We start from the raw sequence: 25,977 nt of genomic DNA, 5'->3' as shown, positions 1-25,977 counted from the left end.
CCAATTCCCAAAAAACTTTATTTATTGTTTCAAGTGGCAAAATGTCATTGGTCTCTGTGGGGTACCTGGCGGGGCAGAGGGAGACCTGGGGTGAGGCAGGGGTACAGTCCCACCCATTATAAAAATCAAAGGCTTTTATAAAAAATGCTATAAATTGGTATCAAAAGAAAACCCAAGGGAGGCTGGAGAAGGAAGCAGAGAGGGAGAGGGAAGGAGAGGAAGGGATAAAACCTTCAACCACTAGTGACGAAATCCAGGGAAGGGAAGGTGTGGGGGGTGTTGGGAAGGTGATACAAAGTGCATAAATGTGCCTCCCCAGATGCTCCTCAGAGGTGGAGGGGGACAGAGGCTGCAGCCTGGGGCATGGTGGGGCTCCAGCCATCTCCTCACCCAGGGACCCCACAGGAATGGGCACTGCCTGAGACTGCCAGGTGGGAAGAACCTGCAATGGGAAGGGAGGAAAAGACGTCAGGGAAGGACACTGTGGAGGCTTCAGTTTCCTCTCCCCCACACCCATCTTGGTTCCCCCTGCTAAGCCTGGTCATAGAGCCTGGTAAGTGCCTGCAGGGCCCCAGACCAGAAGGGCTGGCTGACCACTCTCCGTCCAGCCAGGGAGCATGGGGGGACTGTCCCTGAGCAAAGAGAGGCAGGCTAGGATGGTGGCCCTCCTCCTCTTCCATACCAGGCCAGACAACACCCTGACCTCCCTGTGGACAAAATCTAGAGGATCCAAGGGCCCACCGAGTCTCTGGAACTTGGCTGCACCTGCTGTTTCTAACCTCCCACAGAAAGGGGTGGGAACTAAGGGACAGAAGGGGCACAAGGCCTCCCAAGCCTCCAGGGCAGGCCCTCCTCAGACTGGATCCAAGCCCAGGAACCCGTCCTCACCTCAGTGACTTCTCAGACCTTCTTCTTCTTCAGTTTCAGGGCTTGAAGCCAGTTGGGTGACGATCCTTCTGACCTAGCAGGCAGAGGGGAAAGGTTCAGAATGCAAACTTTGAGGAAACTGAACAAAACAAGGAGACGCGATAGGGACAGAAACCACCCTCCAACCAGAAGAGGCAGTCTGGGGCCTGGCTGCAGGGACCCAAATTCTGACACCATCTCCATACCGTTCATCTGGGGCACGTCCAACTGAGGTGCCTCTTTGAGTCTCGTTTGCCTCTTCTGTGAAGTGGGAGTTTCCCTTTTCATCGGGGTAATACAGTGAGGTCAGTGGATGCCCAGAACTTAGGTCACCTACCCTGAGGACTTCTCTGGCTTGGGAGGTAACGTGAGGGGCTTCCCCAGCCCTGGGACCTTGCAGGACTTCGAACGCTGGACCGCAGACTCCTTCTGGCTCGACTTGCTCTCGGCCGGCTCCCCCTCCTCAGCTGAGCGATTCCGGGGGCGCAGCTTGGCCTGAGAAACAAGTCCAGATGCAGACACACAGTAGTGGGACAGGCAGTAGGATTCTCAGGTGGGGAGACCTTATCTCAAGAGTGTGCAGTCCCCAGAATCAAGCAGAGACCCCTCTGCAGTCCTTTCACCCCAAAGGATGGGAAGTCACTGAGAGATGCACTTCCCGCAGAACTGAGCTACGCCTTGCACACCTTTCTGTCCTCGGAAAGATACGGCAGGATTGAATTCAGACAAACTGGGTGGGACAAAGCCAGTGGTGACTTCCCACCCCTGTTCCCTCTGCCTGCAATGCCACCCCACCACCCTGGCTCCAGGAGCCAACTCCTGTGCCTGCCTCTGGCTAAGATCAAATACTTACAGGAGGCCTTCTCCAATCCACCCTCCCTTCCCCTTCCCCTCCACTCTGTTGTTAGGAAATAACTCCTCCCTCTGAACAGGCCCAGCCCTTATCTGTGCCTCTCCTCAGGGACACCTGAACTTCCCTCATCCAGGCTAATCACGGGCGTCATGTCTCCCACTGCCCCTGAGCTTCCAGGACAAGAACACGTCTTGTTCTTCTTTCCATCCCATTAGGCACACAGCACAGGGCCCAGAGGGGCACAAAGGGATCTTCTGGAGCCCTCAATGGAGACGAGAATGAGAGGAGGAATGGGAGAGGGGGACAGGGGAATTAATTGATGGATGGAAAGAAGAAAGACAGCATGCAAGGTGGCCACCTGGCCAGATGGCTGGACATGTTTGCTATGATCAGATGGTACCTTCAGGGCTGAAGGGCTCAGGCCAGGAAAAAGGTTGACTTTCAGCCCCTTGGTGCCCAAGGACATCCGCGTCCGGCGGCTCTGAGGTTCCTCCACTACCTCTTCATCTGAAGATGGCACCCGAGATGCCCGTGGCTCTGCAAAGGCCCAGGGAACGGGCTCAGAAAAGGCAGCACATCCAGACTTCCCCAACCCGCAGTCCCTGCACAAGCCTGGCCTAATGCCCCAGAGATCAAGAGACACCACCAAATAATACATCAGCCCTACCCGTAGAGTCCTGGAACAGGCGTGCATCCGAGTCTGCTGCCTCCGACAGGCCCAAGGTACCCCCAGGCCGAATGGCTGGGGCCCGGTGCCCACGCTTGCGCCCCAAGTTGGCACGGCTCCGATACATGGCACTGTCGAGGATCTCGGTGTCCTGCTTGGGACAACGGCGACACCACTGCCATTGCTGCCTCATCCCACGGAAGCCCCTCAACAGCAACTGACCAGGAGGAGCTGGACCCCTCCTGCAGCCGGAGCTTCACGTTCACGTGACGCACCTACACCCGCTTTCTGCCTCCTGGACTGGGACTGCTCAGGGAAGCTCCAGGAACGGGGCTCTGGCTGCATCGCCCTCACCTAACCACTGTCTTGGGCTCACCCTCCACTGACCTCAATGAAGGAGAAGTCCTGACTGGGGGATCTGATGGGAGGGCCTTGGGAGGGCCGCCGAGAAGTCTGTGCTGGCCCCTGATCGCTCCGCCTGGCTGCTGAAGAGCCCCACGTGCCATCCACGTCTTCTGTCTGGCTGGCCTCACCATCAGGCTGGGGCCTCCAGGAGGGTGAAGAGTCCCTGCCAGGCTCCAGCACCTCCTCCTGGGCAGCACCTGCCCCGGCTCCTTCCTCCTCCAACAGGCCCCCAAGGCCCAAGGCCGCTGACTCCCTCCGAGCCACCGCCTTGGAGCTGCTGGCTACCAGCATCTCCTCCAGCAGGCCCTGGGAGCTGGAGGGCCGGGGGCGGGCTGGGCACCTGCCAGGGCTGTAAAGGGGACACAGAGAGAACAAGATCACCGTGAGACCCCATCTCCCTGCCCTGAAGCCCCCCTTCACAAGCTCTTTCCCCTAGCCCCCAAACTCTCCCTTGCCCTCCTTCCCATGCTTTTTCCAGACTCCTTCAAGAAGGACGTGGTCAGGGCCTTGAGCAACACAGCACACAGGGGTAGAGCTGAGCCAGTCTGGCGGGTTCAAATCCCTGAGACCTTGGGTGAGCCCCCTCTCCTGGAAACAGCTCAGGCTCCTCTAACTGCACGGAGTCACCGCAGGGATGGAAGAAGAATCTAAAGCACTTGGCGCAGTCCTGGTCAGTACGCACCCCAGAAGGAGCAGCCATTATTCCTGCTGCTGTTGCTGTTGGATGCTGGCAATGTGTTCCCTCCCAGGGCCATCTGCTCGGGCAGTCACACTCCTTGGGGTGAGCCGGGTACTGGCCCACCTGCCTCTCTGGACTCCTGTTGTCTTCAGTCCCCATGTCATGCCTCTTCATTCCCCAAGCTCACAGAGCAACTGGGGACCATCAGAACACACCGGCCCTCACATGCTGGTGGCTTTGAATGAGCTGCTCCCTATTCTGGAAAGCTCCCCACACCACACTGTCCCTTGTGGTATTGTCCCCTTGGTTCCATTCCGCTTCCGAAGCTGCCCTGCGCCCTCCCAGCCACCATGGCTGCCTCAGCCCTACCAGCCCTGGGCTCCAACCCGTGTAGTTCCTGCTTCTGTCTTATGGTTCTTTGTCCCTATAGACTGTGAGCTCCTCAAGGGCAAAAACGGGGCCCTTTCTGCCTTTATGCACCCGGCACCTGACCCAGAGCCTGGCTATGCACCGCACTAAGCAAATGTTTGCCAAGCAAATGAGGGGCTGGGTCACCTTGGACCTCCATGCAGCATATGCATCTTCTGTCTCCTGCTTCCTCAAAACACAATACAGCCGGGCACGGGATGCACGGCTCACACCTGTAATCCCAGCTACTTGGGAGGCCAGGGCAGGAGGATCTTGGGAGCCCAGGAGTTCAAGACCAGCCTGGGCAACATAGCAAGACCCCATCTAAAAACAAAAAACAAATATGGCACAAGCACACCACACACTCTCTAACTCATATTACCCACCCTGTCCAGCGGCCACTCCCCAAAATGACAGACATATTCACACTCATCACACACACTCAGGCAGATAGCTTGTACACTGTTTGTCACTCAAGATGCACCTCGCACCCACCACGTCTACAGGCACGGCACAGAGCCACACCTGACACAAACATGCGCATCCCCGCGCCCCCGCCCCCGCCCCCGCCCCCACACACGCTCATACCATGCACAGAGGTATGGGAATGGCTGGCACGGCAGAGCCTGGAAGCCAGGCCCCAGGTTCCCACTGGGATGAAAGCAGGAGAGTGGGGCAGGTGAGTCAATACCAAGCAGGAAGAGGGGGCAGGGAGAGACAGGCCGAGTGGCAGTCTGTCCTTCCACAAGCTGCTGACAGATGGAAATTAAAGCGGTCTGGGGAGAGACTGGGGGAAGAGGCAGTGGCGGCAGCAGAAGTACAGCAAGGCAGCAGAATTGGGAGCAGTCCTGGCTGGGGACCAAAGCCAGCTCACCCTGACAGCCAGCTTAAAATCAGGGAGGATTTGGAGGGAGGGGGCGGCAACAGCACCCCACCCAGCCTACAGAGGCCAGGCCCAAAGCCTCTCCCTGGGGTGGGGCAAAAGAAGGCTGAGGGCAGGCCCCAGGAGCTAAAGAGAGGTAAAATGCCCAGGTAGCTAAAAAGATCCATTCCAGCCAGGCGCAGTGGCTCACGCCTGTAATCCCAGCACTTTGAGAGGCCAAGACAGGCGGATCACCTAAGGTCAGGAGTTCCAGACCAGCCTGGCCAACACGGTAAAACCCCATTTCTACTAAAAATACAAAAATTAGCCGGCGTGGTGGCAGGCACCTGTAATCCCAGCTACTTAGGAGGCCGAGGCAGGAGAATCGCTTGAACCCAGGAGGTGGAGGTTGCAGTGAGCCAAGACCATGCCACTGCACTCCAGCCTGGGCAATAAGAGCAAAACTCCATCTCAAAAACAACAAAAAAAATCCACTTCTAAACCGAGAGCTGGCCCAAGCCATTCAGGCAGAGGTCAGTGGGCTCTGGAGGTAGCCCTGAGGAGTGGAGAGTGGCGAGTGGGGAGAGCCCAAGGAAGTACAGCTACGTCCACCCAGCCGGACTAAACCCCACTCGCCCTTCACCTCATCTTAGAAGCAGCTTTTCTACCCCGAAGCGCCCGGATCACGTACAAGCTGAGCCCCTCCCGGCATGGGAGCAGGAAAGAGGGGTAGTTAGGAACACAGGGGCTGAGTCCTGCCCCTCCAGGACACAGCTAGGCTCTGTCTCCTCCTATGCCTGTGGCTTTGACCACAAGTTACTTGTCCCACTCTGAACCTCAGTTTCTTTATCTGTAAAATGGGGGTAATAAAAGTACATGAACTGTTCCAGTTTGTTGGCAGAAATACGTGCCTAACACATAGTTAGCACTTGATAAATACAACAATTAGGATAGTCATTATCATCAACACAGGTCCCTGGCCAGAGAGGATGTGCCTCATCTTGTCGCATCTACACCCTTCACCTGATCTAAACTTTAGAGTACCCTGAGGACCAAGACCGTATCCCACCCCACCCTCCACCACCGTTCCAGAGGCAAACATGGTGCTGGAACTACAAAACGTGAATATCCCAGTGTTTTGAAGCCTGAAATGAGGGAGGAGTGAAGCTGGAAAGATTTGTCTAGAGAAACAGCAGCTGACCTTGACCCCAAAGAGACAGGGAGGATGGCCACAGAGGACTGCAAGGCTTGGGCCCAGGGGGACAAGAAAAACCCACAGCCACCAGCCGCGGGAACTGGTGCCAGCCACACTGCCTCTCTGCGTCTCAGTTTCCCTAGTTTTTGTGAGGACTAATCAACAAAGCCCCGTGAGTACTGGGTGTAAGTTACTCCCAACTTACATATGAGGAATCGGAGGCCTGCAGAAGAGAACAAACTTGCCCAAGGTCACAGAGGTGGTGACAGAATCAGAGCGCAAGCCTGGCAGATGGACCTAAAGCCAGACCCCTCTGAGCTATTCTCAAGGACTTCTCGTTACAAAGGGAACCTCCAAAATTTTCTTTAAAGACAAAGTGCCCATAGTGGGCCAGGCATGGTGGCTCATTCCTGTAATCCCAGCACTTTGGGAGGCCGAGGTGGGCAGATCACATGAGGTCTAGAGTTCAAGACCAGCCTGGCCAACATGGTGAAACCCTGTCTCTGCTAAAAATACAAAAATTAGCCAGGCGTGGTGATGTATGCCTGTAATCCCAGCTACTCAGGAGGCTGAGGCAGGAGAATCACTTAAACCCAGATGGCAGAGGTTGCAGTGAGCCAAGATCGCACCACTGCACTTCAGGCTGGGAGCCTGGGCGACGACAGACCGAGACTCCATCAAAAAAAAAAAAAAAAAAGAGAAAGTGCCCATAGTGTAGAATTTCCCTACATCAGAATTTCCCTGCTCAGAACACTAGGCTCTTGGATATTAGCCAAATTAGTTTGGAAAATAGTGCATTACTTGTGTTTAAGGTACTAATATATGCTAATATACAGACTAAGTCTTCTGTATGGCCATAGAGTACCCAGCATTTTCCAAACATATTCACAGACTGGTATTCTTTAGGACACATTTCAGAAAAGGCTGCCCAAAAGCATAAAATTCAAACAAGCCCCTGGAACTCCTCTCTAAAGCAACTGTTTCCATTCGGCTTTTGAGGAGCCGCGCTTTCTGTTGCATACAATGAGGCTCACCTGTATGGCACCACGGCTAACCCCTGAACTCGGGTTAAAGTCAACACTGACCAGATTATGGTAACACAACCACAAAAGCCTGGGTGCTTTAAAGGCACAATGAGACCAAAGCTCGGAGAGCTGAGTGCTTCCCTGCTTCTCCAACGCTACCCTCCTCTTCCCCTAACCTAGTTCCACCACAATCCCGGCCCCACCTCCCTCTATCCTAAACTAAGGGAACAAGATGATCACTTTCCACTTCTCAAGAGCCACCCCACACAGAAGGGAAAGGCAGAGAGCTGTGGGTCCCACAGCGGCCACACCTGAAAGCAGTTAACATAAGCAAGTGAGAAAGAGGTACTCCCGACTCTTTGCCCTTAAGGTGTCACACCACCTTTCCACCTGCCAGCGGAGAGGATAAAAATCCCTTTCCTGCCTCACAGAGCAGCTGGGAAGATCAATGAGGTAAGATGTGTGGTTAAGCATGGGGCGTGCAAAGGTCTATGAGTCCCAGGAAGAGAAATCAGGAATAACCACGCCAAGCCTGGACTCTCCCCTGCACCAGGAACATTAAAGTTGGAACTCTGCACTTTCTGAGTCAAACCCTGAGAAACTGAGGCTCAGAGCCCAGCAACCTGCCCAGGACCACAAGGGCCTCCCGACTCCTAGTCCTGCACCCTCTCCTCTTCCTTGCAGTCCTCAATGCAGCCTCAGTGGTTCCCTGTGCTCCATCACCACCCCCTCAACAGCCTGAGTCGTCAGGAAGCTTCCCTTCCTCAAACCCCCCTGGGCATCTCCCTGGGCCCACCTTCCTCTCTCCCTCCTTCTCCTCCATCCCAAATGCCTCTCTGACTCCCCAAGACCACCATGATGCTCTCTAGCCCCTTCCTGCTCCTCTCCTCCCATCACCAACCCCTTCCACTTATAAAAGCCCCCACCCCCACACTTCCCTTGCCTTCCCCACATACCCAGTGAGACGCTCCCACTGTGGGCTGGAAAAGGAAACATGTGCTACTCACTAAAGGGAATAAAAGCGAATCTCAATGGATGCAAATGTTAACAAAACGGATGCAATGCCTTTTTAGCACCTTTCTCAGCTGCAAAATCATCTCAGCTGGTTTTAAAACATCCATGAAACAGATTGTGGTTGGCTTGCAAAGCCTTTGGAAAGTTCTTTCAGCAACTTTGCACATAGAGGCCAAAGTCATGGGGCCAGGTCCCCATACCCTTCAGGTTCTTGAACGTGCTATTCCAGGCTTCATGACAGGCAAGAAGCACAAAGTCCCTAACCTCTTTGAGAACCCGTGGGTGCCACTGTCCACTCCACTCCTGGCTGTGGTGGCCCCAGCCAAGAAGAGACAGAATTCTCTGCCCTACACCTATGAAACCACCTGTGGCTTCAGGGCTGAGAGGCCTGCGGAACGGCTACTGTGTACAAGAGTAGAACCCACCAGAAACCATCCAAGCTATGACACGCACCATTTCCCCATCACAGTCACAATTCTAAATCACCAAGAAAGCTCAAACATGGGTTGCAAAAGTAACACATTAGTCATCCTTCCCAAAAAGAACTCACCTGTATGTGTATCGTATTTCAATTTTTTAAGTAGAATTAAAAATTCTTAGTCTAAAATGTCTCAATCTTCCAAACACTAAAAGTCCTCAGGAAAAACTGTTTCTTCCCTCCTCAGAAAGGTTCCAATTTCTTGGATAACCCTCACATGTTCCCTCCCACACTTGGGAGGGGGCTCCGTTCGTTACCTGGCTCCGAAGCTGAGGGCTTCTCCTGTCTCCATTCCACGGTCTGCAGGGTGTGGCTCCAAGGAACACGAGGAGTCATCTTCACCCTGGGTCTCTGGCCCACTTGTCTCACCAACCCCCAGCTCCCTGGCCTCCAAGGGGTCTCTGGCCTCCAGGCCAGGGGACAAGCTGCCATTGTGCCTCAGGCTGGGCTCTGGGCACTGGCTGACCCCGCCCACCCCATGCTCCCTGGCTTCACTCGGAGTCCCAAAGAGCTCCACATTCCGGGGGGCCAAGTCCCGGGTCCAGTCCATCTGCCCCACCCCACATCCCCGTAGCCCCTGAGAACCTCCAGACTCTGGGTCACAGGACACCTCCAAATCCCTCAGGCCCAGATTGTTACCCCAGTCCATCTGGCCCACCCCAAGCTCTTTGTGCTCTCCAGGACTGCAGACTGCCCCTGGGGCCATGTTTCTCAGCCCGAGGTCAGGTGTCCAGTCTGCCTGTCCAACTCCACGCTCCCTTGATTTAAGGAACTCTCCGGCCTCCACACCTGACCAGTCGGTCTGCCCCACGCCACTCTCTCTGGCCTGGCTGTGGCCTCCTCCTTTCCCGACCTCAGTCAAATCTTTGCTCTTCACATTCACATCAGAAGTCCAGTCCTTCTCCCCAGCTCCAATTCCCCCGGGCTCTTCAGACCCTCCACTTTCCAAACAGCCGGCCAGGTTCATGTCTCTCAAGCTCAGGCCGCCTGACCAGCCCATCTGTCCCACGGCATCCTCCCTGGCCTCACTTGAGCCCCCGGAACCCACACAGCTGGACACTTCCAAGTTCCTGAGACCCAGCTGGTCAGTCCAGTCCACCGAGCCAGCTGTGGTCTTCCCAGGAGGCACAAAGTGACCACCTCCCATCTTGCTAGAAGGGCTAAAGCCAGCACCACTCACTCTGTCGTTGCCAATGATGCCAAACTGATAGCTCCTCTCACTGGCCTCGAGGCAGAAGTCCGGGCTCCAGTCCTGCTGCCCTGGGCTAAATGCTGCCTCTCTCCGGGGGCCAACACTGAGGCTAAACTCACCGACCCAGCCTCGCTTCCCCATCTCCCCATCTTCCAGGCCAGCACTGCCAGGGCCCTGAGCCCCTGCCTGCTGTCTCTCCTGATGCCCTCCCACCTCCCGGCTAGCATCACTGTTTTGCCAGCTGCTCTGGTCTCTCTGCCCGAGTGCCCCATCCGGCACGTGGGCAGTGCTAGGACTGAACAAGCCCCCTGATTCTCTCTGTCCTGGCCGGCCAGCATCCCTGCTGCCCTCTCCAAGGTTGTCTTCCACACTTGGAATCTTCTTCTCAAATTCCTCATCCTGTTGCTGGGCTTCCTCGGGGCTGAACCCAGAGCTCAAGGGTCTTGTTCCAAAGCCTCTTTCCTGGGCGTCAAGGGTCCTGGAGCTGCCACCACTGCTGTAGTCCCTTATCCAAGCGCTCTTCCCAAACTCCTGTTCCTGCGGCTCTGCATCCCGGCTGCCATAGGTGCCAAGTGACACATCTCTCTTCTGAAACTCCCAGTCCTGCTCATCGGCATCCTGGCTGCTGTACCTGCCATGGTGGTCCCTCTTCCCCAAATTTTGACCCTGCTCGTTGGCATCTTGGCTGGCATAAGCACCCAGAGAATCTCTTTTCCCAAATTCCCAGTCCCCAAGGCTTACATCTCGACTACTGTAAGTACCCAGTGAATCTCTCTTCCCAAATTCCTGGTCCTGGAGTTCCGCATCCCGGCTGGAGTAAGTGCCCTGGGAATCCCTCTTTCTGAACTCCCAGTCCTGAACATCTGCCTCCTGGCTCCGCTGAGTGCCAAGCTGGGCTGGCTTTCCAACTACCCGGTCCTGGGCTGTGAGCACCCCTGGGGCAGACACTTCACTCTGGTCTTGGCTGCTGCTGGCCTCCATCTCCTCCTGGCCGATGCCACACCTGCTGGCCCACTCCCTGGTGCTCCCTTCCCCAGCTCCTTGCCCATACTTGCTGGTCCAGTCCCTCTCTCCGAGACCTGGGTCTCCTCTAGGGCTTGCACCCCCAAGGCCATAGTCCTGAGAAGCACCTTGACACCAGTTGGAAGGACTGAAACTGCTGGGCTGTGGGTCTCCTGTGATCCCAAATTCACTCTGCAGATCTTTCTGGGACCAGCCAAGGAGTCCCTGGGAATAAGAAAAAAAACAGACAAAGAAACAACGATTAGATTCAATCGGGGTGGGAGTCAATCCAGCAGAGTCAGCACTGCCTAGTGCCTGAAAGCCCCACTTTGGCCACAGAAAGCTGTGTGACCTTGAGCAAATAACTTAACCACTCGGGGCCTCAGCGTCCTCATCCTTAAATGAAGATAATTCCTACTGCGTGGGGCCGGTGTGAGAGGATTAAACGAAATCATTCAGACCAAGCACTCGGCATAATGCCTGGCATGCAGTGGGCACTCAATCGATGGTCCCATGGTCATGTTTACAACCCTTGGGCAATACTCGGCTAACAGCCAGGAGAGGAGTGGTCTTCACACAGGAATGGCGGGCAACGTACTTTCCTTTTGATTAGGAGAGGTCAAGATTCAAAGCCTCTCTGCAACCTCCCTTGCAAGGCAAGGTTCCAACACCAGTGAGAGCTTTTCCAGCCCGTCCTCCCCCACGCCCCACCTGACCCCCATCCTCCTGTAAGTACCCAGCCCCTGCGTCCCCAACCAAAGTGCCGTCTGCTCAATCCTCCCCAGGAAGACCTCTCAGCCCTCACCTCGGCCCAGGAAAGACAGGAGGGGCAGCTTCTAGCACAGGGGAAAATCCCAGCCAGGGCTTCTTGCACCCCAACCCCCACCTCACGCTCCCTGACTCACCCTCGTGGGCGGGAGAGCCCTGGGCTCAGGGCTTCGGAGCCGGCCAGCCTCATCCCTCAGCGCAGCGTTGGCCAGCAGCCGCTCCAGGACAGACATGCTGGCCTCCCCGTCCCCAGGCTGGGCCATGGCCCTCCGCCCCCCGCCCGCCTCGGGGCTGCTGGGTGCGGCCAGCCGGGCGCAGGGATAGGGCTGGGCTGCTCCCCACGCTGGGACCTGTCCGACGGCTCTGGCAGCGCTGGCTCTCCCTCACCCTGGCCCTGCTCCCTTCGGAGCAGCTGCAGCTTGGGCAGCCCCGCCCAGGAGCCAGTTGAGTCACCCACATCCCGGGACAGACACACCTACTGCAGGAGTCAGCTTAACCCCTTCCTGCTCCTCCTCCTCCCCGCCCCCTAACCTCCAGAGGCCCCCTGGCTCCTCCTTTCCTGCAGCCCCGCCCCTTACAGCCCAGGCCCGGCTTGAGAAATAAATTTCAAAAGCCACCTGGCCCCCGGCCCTTAAATTCAGAGGCAGCCTGGTAGGAGAAAGGGCACTGGGCCGGGAAACGGCGCTGGCCCGGGCCCAGCCACCAACTTGCTGGGTAACTGCACAAGGCTCGCCTCCTCTGAGGCCCAGCTGCCTGTCTACAAAGCAGGTCTGGAGCTCAATGTTAATAACGTTTGTAAAAGCCAACACGTATTAAGCACTTAGGATGAACCAGGCACTATTCTTAGCACTTTAGACATTACAGCTCATTGAACCCTTGCCAACACCCTTGGAGGTAGAGCTCATCTTATCCGCATTTTACAGATGTGGAAACTGAGGCAGAGGGCAGAAACGTCACTCTTTCAAGGTCACACCTGGGCAAAGGAAAGCAGAGCCAGGAGACCAACCCAGGAGCCCACGCTCTAAATGGCTACACTATTTTGCCTTGAACAATATTCCCATAATGAGAGACTGAATACTCAGCACCTGCCACACACTGTACTGAGAGCTTTCCCCCTCTTGTTTACCCACAATATAACTCTAAGAGGCCGGCGCTACTATCATGAAAGCACTCTGAAGCTTAGCAGTTAAGGCACATTCTTCCCAAGACCAATCAGCTAGCGAATGCTGAAGCTGGGATACAGCCTCACACGAAACCCCACACACCGTCCTGTGCGGTTCTGCAGAGCTACGATCTGCAGGTCCACAGCTGCCTTGCTCGCTACCACAGCCCAAGCTCTTAACACGTAAAATCCATGTTCAAAGAATGAAGCCCACCCAAGCCCTGGCCTCTGTCCCCAGAAGTCCCACTCTCCCTATGCCCCTTCTCACCTCAGAGCAGGTACTTGGGGACTGTGCGTCCTTCAGCTCAGATCCAGCTCCCCGTCTTGCACCGCCACCACTAGGTGGTGGTGAAGCCAGGAGGTCGTCCAGCCAGCGGGAGCTGCTTTCAGGGCCCGGAGGCTCGGGGGACGCCCTACACAAGTCTTGAGCCTCTGTCTTGGGTTGGGTGGTCTCGGCCCGGGCTAGGGTCACGGCCTCCTCCTCGATAGGCAGTGCCTGCCCAGGCTCAGGGGTATCAGCAAAGAGAACACAGGGCTGGTCAGGGGGTGCTGGCTGCTCCTGCCCCAGGACCGGCTCCAGGATGGGCAGGGCTGCCTCCCTGGTAGCCAGGGGGAGAGGGGACTCCTGTCCAGCCAAGGGCTCCTGCGACTCGTATCTCTCCTCTGCCTGCTGCAAAGGTAACCCAGGTGAGCCCTCAGTTGTAGGTAGGGGCTCAAGGGGAACAGCTGGGAATTGAGGTTGACTCTCCCCATCGCCCTTCTCGGGGAGGGACATGCTTGGATCATCCCCTTGCACCCAGGAACTAGGCCTTCCTGACCCACTTGGAGCTGACCCGGTCCCTTGCCCCTGCTGAGACACTCCTTCTTCCCTGCTGGAAACAGCCAAGTTGCCAGCCTCAGCAGCCTCGGCAGCCTCACTGGCTTCAGTGATGGGGGAGGGAGGCGGGGAGTCCAGCCGCCACACGCCCAGACCCGAGGGCCGCGTGGGGAAGGTCCATTCGAAGGACTGTGATAAGCTCCAGTTGGACTCTGCTCCAAAGGGACAATCCAGGGCCAACTGGCTCCCCTGGCCTTGGGGCAGGGCAGCCAGCGAGCCCCCCAGCTTCTCCTGGTCCTGGCTGGGTGACTGGAGCACACCTTCAGAGAATCGGCGCTGAACCAGGCTGGTGGGGCGGAGGTGTGCGTCACCCTTGGCCTCCTCCTCCCCGCCAGATGGAAACGTCCGAGTGAGATCAAGCAACTCACCCACCTCGATCAGGGGCCGGGGCGAGGTGGCAGGGGGCTGATCCAGGCTGTGGGGCTCCGAGACCTCAGGGGGAGGGCTGCTGGGTCTGGGGGCCTCTGGAGCCCCCTCAGCAGGGAGCCCGGGGCTGGGGGTGTGGCGGGAGCCCTCCTCAGGCAGGGCTGCACTTGGAGCTGATGGAGTCACAGCGGGGCAAGGAGAAGCCTGGGAAGCATCAGGACTCTGGGCTTCCAGAAGCTGCAAGTGGCAGGGAGAACTCTTATCGGGTGAGTGAAGATGGGGAGAGCCAGGGCCTGAGCCTGAGGCTTCTGCGGGGAGGCCTGGGCTGGCAGGGCCTCCATTCTCTGAGGAAGGGGCTGGACTTGAGGGAATCCAGGGCTTGGAAATCTGCAAGAGAAAGGTCAAGAGCCGTCACTCACCTCTCAGTGGGGCGGGCAGGGTCCCCTCCAACCCCACACAGACCCCAGGTCAACTTCTCCCAGGCTGGGAGGAGGAAACTGGAACCTAAGGGGGTCCTCTCAGGACAGACGGGAGAGGCCCCATAGACGACTCAAGGCAGGACTTCTCACAGAGCCCCCTTTAGACCTCCCCCAGAATGTACCTAGCCTTATTCCTACCATTTCAGGTGGTTGGAACCCCTCACCCACTCAACCCGAAGCTCATCTGAGGATCTCCTCAGAGGCCACAGTTCGGGGTCCAGAACACCTGCTTTATAAAGGGAAAAGGAACATTGAGAATCTGGCTATTGAGGCATCTCGGCATGTGGGAGTCGGGAGGGGAGAGAGGGTTTCGCCTCAAAGCAGGACTTGAGGTGCAGTGCAGCTACAGAGCAGTCGCAGGAGTGGCTACAGCACGGACGGGGTGCTCCTCCTGCCACTCCAGAGGTGCCAAGGAAGCAGGAAGGCCATGGGACCCAGGCAAAAGGCACCGGGGGACGTGACAGTGCCTAGCTTGAGCCGTCCCAGCACTGCCTCTTACCAGTATGTGCCCTCCCTCACGTATGGCAGACACTTGGTCTCTCTGAGTCTCAGCTTCCTCATCTGTACATTAGGGCCGGTGGCCACAATGCCCAACTCCCAGTTAGGTGAGGGTGAAGGGAAATGTGTACACTGGCCCCTCGGCATAGGACTCATGGAATGATGGGGGCAGAGTGGGGAGGACGTGGAGAGAACAGGGGGACAAACGAGGCACCAAGCACCTGGCACTCCACCTGTCCCCAGACAATGAAGCAAGTCTGGCTCCATCTGACCTTTGCCCTCTACATAGGTCACGCTTCCCTGGCCGCCTTCTCCCATGCAGTTATTTCTCCCACATCATCACCTACTAGGACCGGGCAAAATAAAGGGTCCTGCTTGCTTCTCAAGGTCCCTTCTGTTCCCTCCATGCTTACTTCCCTCTACAACGTTCTAATTTCAAAGCTCGTGCCCTTAAACTACAGCACCCACAATTCCTTCTTGTTATCAACCCTTACACACCCATCATTTCTTGAAAACCATAACCGCTGGATCACTGCAACCCTCTCCAGCACTGCTGTGATAGCTTACAGTGATCTCCATAGCCAGATGCGACCCTTCCAGCCTCTGGTTCGCTGGCCTCCTCTGCCCCAGTGACGGTGCGACCCATCCTCTCAAGGTCACACCCTAGACCTCAGCCTTACCAGTGGCTGCACCCTCTGCATCACCTCAGTCCCAAGTATCCCGCTCACCCACCCCCACCGTTTATCTGAAGGCTCACTCTATTACCCCAACACCCTCATTTTCAGCTCCTCTGGTAGCACAGCCCCTTAACCCTCATTCTTTCTCACTGTCCCCCACTCCCCTCATACCCTTACCTCTCTTCTTATCACCATTAACGTCACTTTTTACCCAACGCTCAACTCCTTCATCTGCTTCATCACACTGTGTAACCTGTTTAAATACAGCTCTCCAATACAGCTGGGCCAATCCTAGCCCAGCACCTGAGTAGCTGCATGTGGCTGGAGAAAAACACATAATTGTGACAGCTGGTCTCACTCCAGATTCACCACTGACCTCGAGCCGGCCCCAGAGCTGCCCAGAATCCCACGGCACTCCCCCTCCCATTCACTCCATGACTCTCCCAGGCAATGTTTTAGCATCTTCTCCCGTCAGACCTCCGCACCTCCCCCAATCCTCTCTCAGCTGATGGCCTTGCTTCCTGTTCCCTGAGAACACAGAGGCCACCAGCAGAGAACCCCTTCCCACCCCGACAACCCCCCACTGGCACACCACCCACTTCCTGCATGGGAGCCCAAGCACTCTGCCTCCCCTTCTGCTATCAGGCACTGTCCTCGCTTGGGGCTGAGGCCAATCCTTCCTCTCTCCTGCATCATTGATTTTTTTTCCCTCTCTACTGGATCATTTCCATCAGTACACAAACTGCTCTAATTTCTTCTGTCTTGAAAAACCAAAAAAGCAAACCAAAAAACCACTCTTGACCCCACATCACTCACTAGCTACCACCATTTTCTTGAAAGCCCTGTCTACATTCACTATTAATATCCACAGTTCTTCTTGTCCCCTTCTCTCTTGAACCCACTCCAAACCACCTAACTACTCTCGTCAAGGTCACGGATGACCTCCCTGAAGCTCAATCCAATTCTCTGCACTCACCTTGCTTGACCTGTCAGCGGCATCAGACAGCTGATGGCGCCCTCCCCTAGTCCTGGAGGCTGTCTCTATTTGGCGGACTCTCTCACTATCCTCCCAGTCTCCTTGGCTGTGTCTCTGGGCCCTCCCCTCCTGCACCATCCCCTCTCTCGGTAATCTCAACCAGTCGTCACAAGCATCCCTACTCTGACAATTCCCAAGTGTTCCTTTCAAATTTGCTCGCTTCCCAAGAAGGCCAGACTCAACTGCCCAACCATCCACCTGACGTTTCCACATGGATGTCTGAAAGCCATCTTAAATTCAGCAAATCCACAAGCAAACTCCTCCCATCTCCCCCGATCTTCCTTCACCCTTAGAAGTCCCCATCTCGGCAACCATAAACTCATCCTTCTGGTTGCTCACGCCAAAAGCCTTGGGGTCACCCTTGATTCTGTGCTCTCAATCTCTCTGAAAGTCCTTTCCACCATGCCTTCAAATTCTATCCAGAACCAACCACTTCTCCCCATCTTCACTGTAAGCTATCTCCAGGGTCCAAGCCATCATCATCTCTCACCTGGACGATTCCAACAGCCCCCTGACTGGTCCATGCTGCTGATCTTACCTCCCTGCAACTGATTCTTAACCCAGTGGGCCAGGTGACTCTCTACAACTAAGACAGCAGCATCCCAAGCCTCTCCTGCAAACCCTTCAAATGGCCTGCTGCCCTCACTCAAGCCAAAGTCTTTCCAGAGGCCTTCAAGACTTGACACAATCCAAACCCACCCTCCGTCGGTCCTCACTACCACCCAATTCCTCTCTCACTGCGAGGCAGACATCCTGGCCTCCTTGCCAGCAAGGCATCAATGCCTTTGTACTTGCTGTGCCCTCTACCAAGAATGCTGCTCCCCAGACATGCACACAGCTCAGCCTCTGCCCTTCACAGTGACACCTTCCCTGACCACACTCGGCCCTGCGCTCTCTACCTTCACAGCTATCCCCAGCACCCAGTTCCTAACAGGCAGTTCCTAACAGTCACTGCTTGCTGGATGGATAAATAATCAAGTCAGGTCTCCAGCTAGCAAGGGCTGTATGAGCAAAAAGGGCCATCCTGTACTTTGTTTACTCAAGAAAGCAGGCTGACCATCTTCAAGAACAGGAGTATAATGAGAAAATCTCAGCAAAGAGACTCAGCCCTCTTCTGACCCCAGAAAAGGCAGCCCAGCCAGGGAGAGCACGGGAGGCAGACACGGCAGCTCCTGCCTCAGCCTAAGTTACTTACCCTTTGTGAGCACAGGCGCCCTCATCTCTCACATGGGACTAACCGGGTCTACTAGCCAAAGCTATCACAAGGATTGAGCCAGTTAACGTTCCTGGGACAGGCCCAGCACATAGTAGGGACTTAATCAATGGCAGTTGCTGTGGATACTCTCATTACTGTTTATGATGAATGGCCTTATGGCCAGAACCACACTTAGCCACTTTGGTGATCAAGAGCACTGGCCTGGGAGTCGAAAAATCCCAGTCAGTCCTCCAGTGAGTCACTCTCTCCATGGGCCTCAGTTTCCCCATCTGAACTACAAGGACAGTAGAAAAGATGATCTCAGATGACCCTCCCAGCTCTAAAATACGTGATTCTGATTCATAATCGGAGGATAACTCACATCAGCAGGTAGCTCCGAGCTGGCTGCCTTAGCCAGGTCCCCGTTGAAGGCCAGGTTGGAAGGAAGGCTCCTGTGAGGGACGAGGACAGGAAATGGAAGCACGGAATGTTAGAGTCTGTCACAGAATGAGAATGTGAGAGAGTCTCCCAATGCAACTTTAACAGCACCCAAAGGTTAAACCCTCCTAGCCATTTACTCTTGAGCCCTGCCTGGAACCATTAGGGACACAGAATCTGTCCATTTTCCATTTGGCAAGTGCCCCGGGAGACAGTGCTTATTCCCTACCTGAGCGTGAAGGGTTAAATTCCCCAGCTCCTTTAGGAAAAGCATCCTGGATGCCCAGACCTCTCAATGGTTCCTAAAAACATAACTCTTCTTTCCCTTAACCCATAAGGAGTTAAAGTTCTCCTCTAGCCAGGAAGAGTGCAGCTGGTCCCGCTGCCTTGCCAATACTTCTTGAAGAACTGCAGTGGGGGAGGGGAAGAGGAAAGAGTGATTTTCCAGGGCTGAAGTTGTTCTTAAGCCCTCCTTGGAGTGAGGGAGGCAAGGAAGATGGCGGGTGGAACCCAGCCTGGGCAAGAGTGTGACCTCACAGCACCCTGGTCTGGGACAGGCAAAGGACTGGCTCTGGGGCCAAGGCTCCAGACACTTGAAGGTAGAGAAGGGCAAGGCCAGAGGGCAGGGCAGGGCACGGACTCTCAGTTTCCCGCTCGGCCCAGACCACACCAGCCTTTGCTTCTCATAGCAGTAGGAAGAGAAAGGGAGCCTCTGAGCCCAGCAGAGCGGTCAAAGGCCCAAGGAGCCAGCCATGCCTCAAGCTGGCTCTCCCAGCACTGAGGACAGCCTCTGTGCAGCTGATGGCTCCTGAGATGCCTCAGCCTCTTCCTCCAATGTCCCGTGCCCACAACCCCAAGAAGCACCTCCTGGCCAGCCTTGCTTTCCACTAGTGGCAACTCTGGAGAAGCGTTATCATATGCAAATGTCTCCAACCAGCCAAAATCTCTATGCAGACACTAGCTGGCCTGGAATCAAGATGTGTTCTTGTCTTATCTCTCCCATCAGATTCCGCCTCACAGGGAGAGACTGTGCCCTGCTCCTCCTGACACACGCAGCCCACCCCAGGACAGGCACACTGCTCTGCCCACTGTAAGAGCTAACAGTTAAGAGCAGAGGCTTTGGAATCAAACAAGATGTCCGTCTCTGCCTCTTAACTTGCCGAGACTATGGAAGTCATTTTTGAGCCTCAGTTTCCTCATCTCTACAATGGATCTAATACTCCCTTGAACAAACAGGATGCCAATGAGGCCAGCTCTCAGTATATGGAAACTAAAAATAAACTTCTTGGCCGGGCGTGGTGGCTCACGCCTGTAATCCCAGCACTTTGGGAGGCCGAGGCAGGCGGATCACCTGAGGTCAGGAGTTCAAGACCAGCCTGGCCGACAGGATAAAACCCCATCTCTCCTAAACATACAAAAAAACTATTAGCTTGGTGTGGTGGCACACGCCTGTAATCCCAGCTACTTGGGAGGCTGAGGAAGGAGAATCACTTGAACCTGGGAGGCAGAGGTTGCAGTGAGCCGAGATTGCACCACTGTATTCCTGCCTGGGCGACAAGAGCAAAACACCATCTCAAAAAAAAAAAAAAAAAAAAAATCTATTGTCTATTAAATTTCTGTACTATACACTTGAACTCTCTAACATAAACCTACATCAATTCTGTAACGAAAACTACAACTTTAAAAGCATACAGTAATGATAACACCATCTGCTGGGGAATGACTTGTGACTTAGATCGGGATCTGCCTGTATTCACGGCACACGACCAATCTACGGGTAAAAGTCACAACCCTATACGGGGCCATGCACTTGGTCCCCAGCCCCCACCCAATCCCACCCCATCTGACCTCCAGGCTGCCACAAAACATACAACCTCCCACCCTTCACCTCTCCTCAGGGGTCCTGCTGTGCTCTTCCTGGCACTCGGCTGCAGGCTTTACTGGCTCCTCCTGGGACCGTCCCTTGGAGAGGGTGCTGCCATCCTCATCCCTGGGAGCAGTGGTCGTGCCATAGGTCCTGGGGCCATACCGCGAGCTGCCATCGTGGTTAAAGGTGAGGCGGGAACCCCACAGGCGGTCAGGGCTGGCAGGGACCTCCTTCCGAGGCTGCTCCATCTTGGCCAGGATCTCTTCCACCGTGGTGGCCGCGAAGCGCTCTGAGGCTGGGCGGAAAGGGGCAGGGGCCTTCCGTACGCCCCCTGGGGCGGCACATCGAGCTGGGGGTGTCAACGGGGGTGGCTCCTCTTTCCCAGCCTCCTCTTTCCCAGTCTCTTGGATGGCTTCTCCTCCAGTGGAGGCCTCAACCACAGGCCTTGGTGCAAAGGGAAGCGGGCGCTTGCTGCCACCATAGGGTTGGGGTCCTGCCAGCATGTTCATCTTCCTGGCAGAAGGCAACTCAGCCAGGGGACCCCGGGGAGGCCGAGGCCCAACAGGCACCAGCAGGCTGGGTTTGGCAGGCAGGGCTGGCTTGGCAGGCAGGGCCCGGGGTTTGGGCTTGACAGGGGGTTTGGCCCGAGTGTCACCTACCAAAAGGAAAGGGTTGGCAGGGGAGCTGTCAGAAGAACCAGGAAGCAGAACTCCTTTGTTCCTGTTCCACCTCATCTCCCACCCTCCAATTTAAGAATATTCACATCTTTCTAGACACAAGTCATATGCCACCTCTTCCGTGAAGCCTTCCTTGATTTTCTACACACATCCCAGAAGCATCTTCTTCCTTCTTCAAACTCCCAAAATGTTTTAGCCAATTCCCCTTTTAAGCTGAAGCTATGTAAGGACCCACCTGGCACCTTATTTCTTCCTGTACTGTATTTTGCAGCTAACATAAGTTTAATTATAAGTTATAATCAAACAAAAGAATGAATGAACAAAAGAGACAACAGACAAACGCCTGCCTGCCCCTATCAAGCAGTCAGTCCCCATATTCCCAATCTAGTTTGTTCACCTTATGTGACACTCTTCTCTATCAACCATAGTAAACTCTCAATCTCAGCCGAGCTTCTCTATCCTGCCTCCAGGCTGCCTCCTCCCCCAGTCATAGCACACTCCCAGGCCACCTCCCCACTGTCATCTGGTGTGTGACTGGGAATGCAAACTTACTATTGACCGAAGTCAAACAAAAGTAAATCTGCTACAGGGAGAAAAAAAAACAGGACCAGAAACCTACCTTCTATATAAAGCTAAATGACCTTGGAAGTAACCTCATCCACTACCCTCCTGATGGAATCCTTTACCTCCTACACATTTGGCTAAATATAAGAAAAGAGTCTATGCAAGGAGCCAGGAGGTCTGGGTTCAAACTCCCACTTGTACACTCCATTTGTCCCTGTGGGCCTCAGTTTCCCCCTCTGCAAAGCATGCAGCTTGATCTGTATCATCTCAAAGGTCCCTGTCTACTCTTACACCTGTTAGAAAGTTATGATCCCAAACAGTTCTGAAGAGTCTCAAGAGAAGCTGAGAACCTTTCACACTCATCCTGCACTGCCTTGGTACTCCTTCTCTATCTCAACAGAATCATCACTCAACCACCCCCCAAGACAGAAAGAGGGGGCAGCCTCTGCCCTTCCCACCCCCTCCCAGCCACCCAGCTCCACCCTGCACCCATTGGTACCTGGCTCAGAGCCAGCAGGCACCAGCTCCTCCTCCATCTCCCGGGGCAGTGGGGAAGCCATGGCTGAGCTTTCCCTGAGAGTAGACACTTTCATTACATGCGGCAGACCCTCCTTGAGAGTTGGGAGGCAGAGAGGTATGAGCCGGGGTGGCTGCAGACCTAGGAAAAGAGAGAGAAGAGAAGGAAAAAAAGAGTTGGGCGTTGCCAGTAGGTTTAGCAGAGAGAAGTCTCCTATTTCTAGCAGAGGCAGAGTGTGGGACAGGAAGAGAGAACTTGGGGCAGGGGGTGGGGGGGTGGGGAGGGTGGAGGAGGTCAAGGGAGGTTCCCAGCAGCCATATCCTCAACTCTTCCCAGATCCTCCCCATTCTTATCTTCTAACCCCAAAGTCCTAGCGCTTCAGGGAGTCACTCACTGCTCCCTCCTCTGACAAACTCTCCAAGACACCCCACTTACAGTCCCCAGAGTGCCCCCTGAGTAGGACGGCCCCGCTGGAGGTGTCTACTCAAAGCAGAGCCAGAGAGTTGCAAAGTATGAAGACTCTGTGAATCACCTCACGGGAGACGGGAAAAACCCGCTCCTCCCCAACCTGGGCTCCGCCTCATTGCCTGCCTCCCCCTTCCCGCTCACCCTCCTTCCCTCTCTCCCTCCCTCCCAAAGCTGGGAGTGGTTCCTTCTCCCCCCTCTCCCTGTTCTCCCTCCACATCCCTGCCCCACTCTCCCCTCCCTCAGAGCTGTCTCATCCAAACACGGAAAAATAAGGAATAAAAAGTAAACATCTGGAATATATTTTTTTCTTTAATTTCTCAATCGCTTGGCTTCAGCTTGGAATTTGATGAGGTAAAGCCAGGGCCTAGTCCTGTTGCCATAGCAATGGCCTCCCACTGGATTTCCAGAGCCTAGCCAAGAGGAAGGAGGAGCCGGCCCAGGCCTGGGCTGGGAGAACGGGACAGGGCTTGAGAATATCCGGGGGGTGGAGTGACTTGGGGGAAAATTCCCTGGGGCTCCACCTTCCAAGAGAGTCAGGGCGGAACAGCCACAGCCTATGAAAAGGGGCTATGTGGGCTTCACTCACCAGCCTTGGGTTGGCTTTAAGGAGTTCTGAGGGGAACAGAAGAAATTAAACCAAGTGGCACAGCCCTGTGGTAGAAGCCTGCCACAGGAGCTTCAGGGTCTGATATACCAAGATTCAAGGCTGGATGGGTCTACCACTTTCTAGCCGTGTGACTTCTCTAAGCCTCAGTGTCTCCAACTGAAAAATGGGATTATTGAGACCCTGAGGGGGCTTACGTGATATAGTACATGAAAACTGCTTAGCACAATGACTAGTACATAATAAGGATTCAATAAATGTTGCCTATGATTACTGTGATTCCATTCAGTGTCACCAATGAGCTAATATCCTGATAAGCACCTCCTCCTCTTCCGTGACCCCAGGCTACCAGCATTCCCAGACCATTCCTTCACTCTCCCAGGCCCTAGTCCTGTCACCTGTTCTTCAGATACTCCACCACCTCCTCAGTTCCCATCCTGGCTCCTGAAGCACTCTCCCACCCACAAAAACATGGAGACCCTGGGGAATAGGGCCCTGCACCTCTCATGCAAGGGGGAAGTTTCCCTCACCCGGTGTGCAGAGCCCTGAGGACAACCCAACCCTCTCCAACCTGCAAGGGGCATTGCCTCACTTAAAACCACCCACTCCAGCTGGTCTGGGAAGACAGCACCAAATTCCAGTGCTCAACCTCTGCAAAATCCAACTCCTCTCCCCTAACGCTAACCCTGCCCCAGGGATTTCAAAGATGGGAAAGGGTATGAAGACAGCAGAGAAACCCAGTACTGTCAACCCACTGGTCAGTCAACCACCACGGAAGACTGCCCACTGTGGGTGTGTGAATAACTATGCAGAGCCAGGCCAAGTGTGGTGGGGGGAGGGGCACATGATAGAAAAAATAAAATTAAAACACAAGATTGTTTCCTTGTCCTTGAACATTATTACTAGGGACATAGTGTGGGTGGTTGGACATGGAAATGAATTGGCTCAGAATCAAAAAAATCCTTTCACCTGAGGTTCTGATGGGCCCCTCTGCGGTATGAGGGGCTGCAGCAATGAAGGCGGGCTCAGAGTCCCCAGGTGCGGAGGTGGCCACAGCAACTCAGAGACCCCAGCCAGGAGCCCCAGGTGAGCAAGGCCACCAAGGCTGTGGCCAGAAGCTGCAAAATCGCAGCGGATCCGAGCACTCCCCACCCCCAAAAGACCAGGAGGTAGAGGGTAGCGGGGTAGAGACGAACTGACCCCTGGCAGATAAGGCCTCCAGAAGGGCTGGGCAGCTCCAGCCCCGGAGGGGACTCGGCGCAGGCGGGGTCGCCCCTATGGACCGCAAGATCTCCAGCCGGATCGAAGGCTAGAGAGGTCGGCAGGGACAGCACGCAAACTGGTGGAAAGAGGGAGGGCCAACGGGAAGATGGAACAGCCCCGGGCAATGGGCTGTCTGGAGGGGCCCAGTGGGGAGCTCTGGACACAGAAGGGACAGCGGCAGCCGAAGAGGAGGAGGAGAAGAGGATGGAGGAGGAGGAGGGGACGGCGGTGGCGGCAGAAGCGGAGGACCTGTGAGCGGGCTGTGAAGCAGCCGGCGAACAGACGGTGGGCTGCAGACGTCGATCAGGTGGGGGCGGACTGGGGTGGCTGGGGGCGTGCCGAAGGAGCCGGGGGAGGGGGCTAGCGCGGCCCAGGGGAAGGGGAGGCAGGGGTCCCTCCAGCGGCTCTGCCCGCCCCCGGCCCCGCCCCAAGCCCTCGCCCCCTCCCCCCTTTCTTCTGGCTCCGCCAGCACGAGCTCCAGACCATGCGCCCTCCGCCCCCGCGCACACGCGCCAGCTTCCCCCGGGCCTCCAGCGTCCCCAGCGCCCCCGGCCCCTGCAAACTTTCCTGGTGACCCCCTCACCGCCACCACCTCAACCCGAGGTCTCGGCTGGAAAGCGCCCACTCCTTCCATGCCCCTCCCCCGCCCCATCCCGGACCCCGCCCCCTCCTTCGCCCGCCCGCCCCCGCGCACTCACGCGCTCGCCCGGGATCCGGCTCCGCTCGGCTCGGCGCCCCGACGCCAGTCCCCGCCGCCGCCGCCGCTGCTACCGCCGCCGCCGCCGCCGTCACCGCGGGACGAAGCCACTGTGAGCCCCGGCGGGGCCCCGCCCCTAGCTCCGCCCAGGCCCACGCCCCCAGGGCGCTCATGAATATGCATGAGCCGGTGGAACCCGGGAGTTGGAAGCCCGTGCAGAATTCGTCCCACCGTCGGCAAACAGGCGCGGCCCAGTACTCAATTATTCATGAGGCTTGCAGATGAGGGGCCCGCCCCAGGCTCAGACCGGGGCGAAACTGACGCAATTCAGCCGGGGGCGCTCGGGTAAAATGGACACCGAGACGACTGCCTAGAGAGACTGCCTTGGCGGCCCCTCCCGGGCCCCGCCGCCTGCACGGAGTGCAGTACCATCGAGCTACGCCGGCAAGAAGGTAGCAGCCGGCGGACTGGAGCGGCTTCCTGGTACAGCCACCTGAGTGCTGAGAACGCGCGCAACGTGGCCACCCCTCCTGTGTCAATTCAGATTTAGAGCCACGGTGAGGAAGTCTGGCAGCTCTGCTTTCCTCAGTAGTGACCTTTATCTCCTTTCAGGCCCCGTCTCAGACGTGGGTTCCTCCCTACACTGAAGTTTGTATCCCCCCTTCTTCCCGTAAGAACAAAAGCTGCACATATACTCCGTACTTTTCTTGCACCCCCCCACCAGGCTGCAACCACCACCACCCTACACACACGCTCATCCTCCCCGACTCTCCAGGCTCACGTTTCCACTCCCCCGGCTGCGGGAAGGACAGTCAATCCTGATTTCATTATCTAAAGCCTTGGAAGACCCTTGACTCATAGGTAAGGATGGGGCCAAGAGCTGCCTCCCCCTAGCTTGGTTGGCTAATGGAGTGTAACCGGGAGAGACTTCCTAATCACATCAGCTCTCATTTCTAGATTCTCAGGTGGCCCAACCGGGCAGAGGCGGGTGAAAACCAATGCTTCTCCAGCCGGGAACAGAACAGGATGTGCCTCGAGACTTGCTTCCCGGCTGGCCAGGCTCTGCCTAGTCTGACCAGGGCAGTAACCACCACCAGTAAAAGTAGGAGCAACAAACCAGGGCTACAAAGAAAGCATA

At 55.9% G+C, this 25,977-nt stretch overlaps 1 protein-coding gene across 6 annotated transcripts; it reads right to left on the bottom strand.

Annotated features, from left to right (window-relative positions):
* On the bottom strand, positions 1–24,953 carry TNKS1BP1 (tankyrase 1 binding protein 1). Of its 6 annotated transcripts, none has more exons than XR_013403797.1 (12): positions 24,841–24,953; positions 21,790–21,948; positions 20,071–20,704; positions 18,127–18,196; positions 12,885–14,246; positions 8,750–10,911; positions 2,814–3,180; positions 2,427–2,577; positions 2,160–2,296; positions 1,244–2,021; positions 889–961; positions 1–442 (listed from the first exon to the last, which is right to left on the bottom strand). XR_013403797.1 is itself a non-coding variant. In XM_015114166.3 (12 exons), exons 2-11 carry the CDS (start codon positions 21,881–21,883, stop codon positions 901–903), a joined length of 5,196 nt encoding a protein of 1,731 aa, XP_014969652.3. In that variant the 5' UTR covers positions 21,884–21,948; positions 24,841–24,953; the 3' UTR covers positions 1–442; positions 889–900. The 6 variants fall into 6 exon arrangements, 2 of the variants coding, with proteins under 2 accessions (XP_014969652.3, XP_014969653.3); XR_013403795.1 differs by having other exon boundaries at positions 1,244–2,013; XR_013403796.1 differs by having other exon boundaries at positions 1,244–2,010.
* Positions 24,954–25,977: the final 1,024 nt, after the last annotated feature.

Source organism: Macaca mulatta, chromosome 14 (genome assembly GCF_049350105.2).
Source record: "Macaca mulatta isolate MMU2019108-1 chromosome 14, T2T-MMU8v2.0, whole genome shotgun sequence".
Taxonomy (NCBI): Eukaryota; Metazoa; Chordata; class Mammalia; order Primates; family Cercopithecidae; genus Macaca; species Macaca mulatta.
Note: the sequence above shows the minus strand (reverse complement) of the source record. Positions and strands in the feature narration are given on the sequence as shown.

What these genes read in the sequence shown, in the direction of transcription:
- TNKS1BP1 (XM_015114166.3), bottom strand. Translation starts at nt 21,883, where the DNA reads ATGAAAGTGTCTACTCTCAGGGAAAGCTCAGCCATGGCTTCCCCACTG. An exon ending in GCCCTCAGCTTCGGAGCCAG is followed by an intron (nt 3,181 to 8,749) that starts GTAACGAACGGA and finishes TCCCCTTTACAG; the next exon opens with CCCTGGCAGGTGCCCAGCCC. An exon ending in AGGACTTCTCCTTCATTGAG is followed by an intron (nt 2,578 to 2,813) that starts GTCAGTGGAGGG and finishes TGTCCCAAGCAG; the next exon opens with GACACCGAGATCCTCGACAG.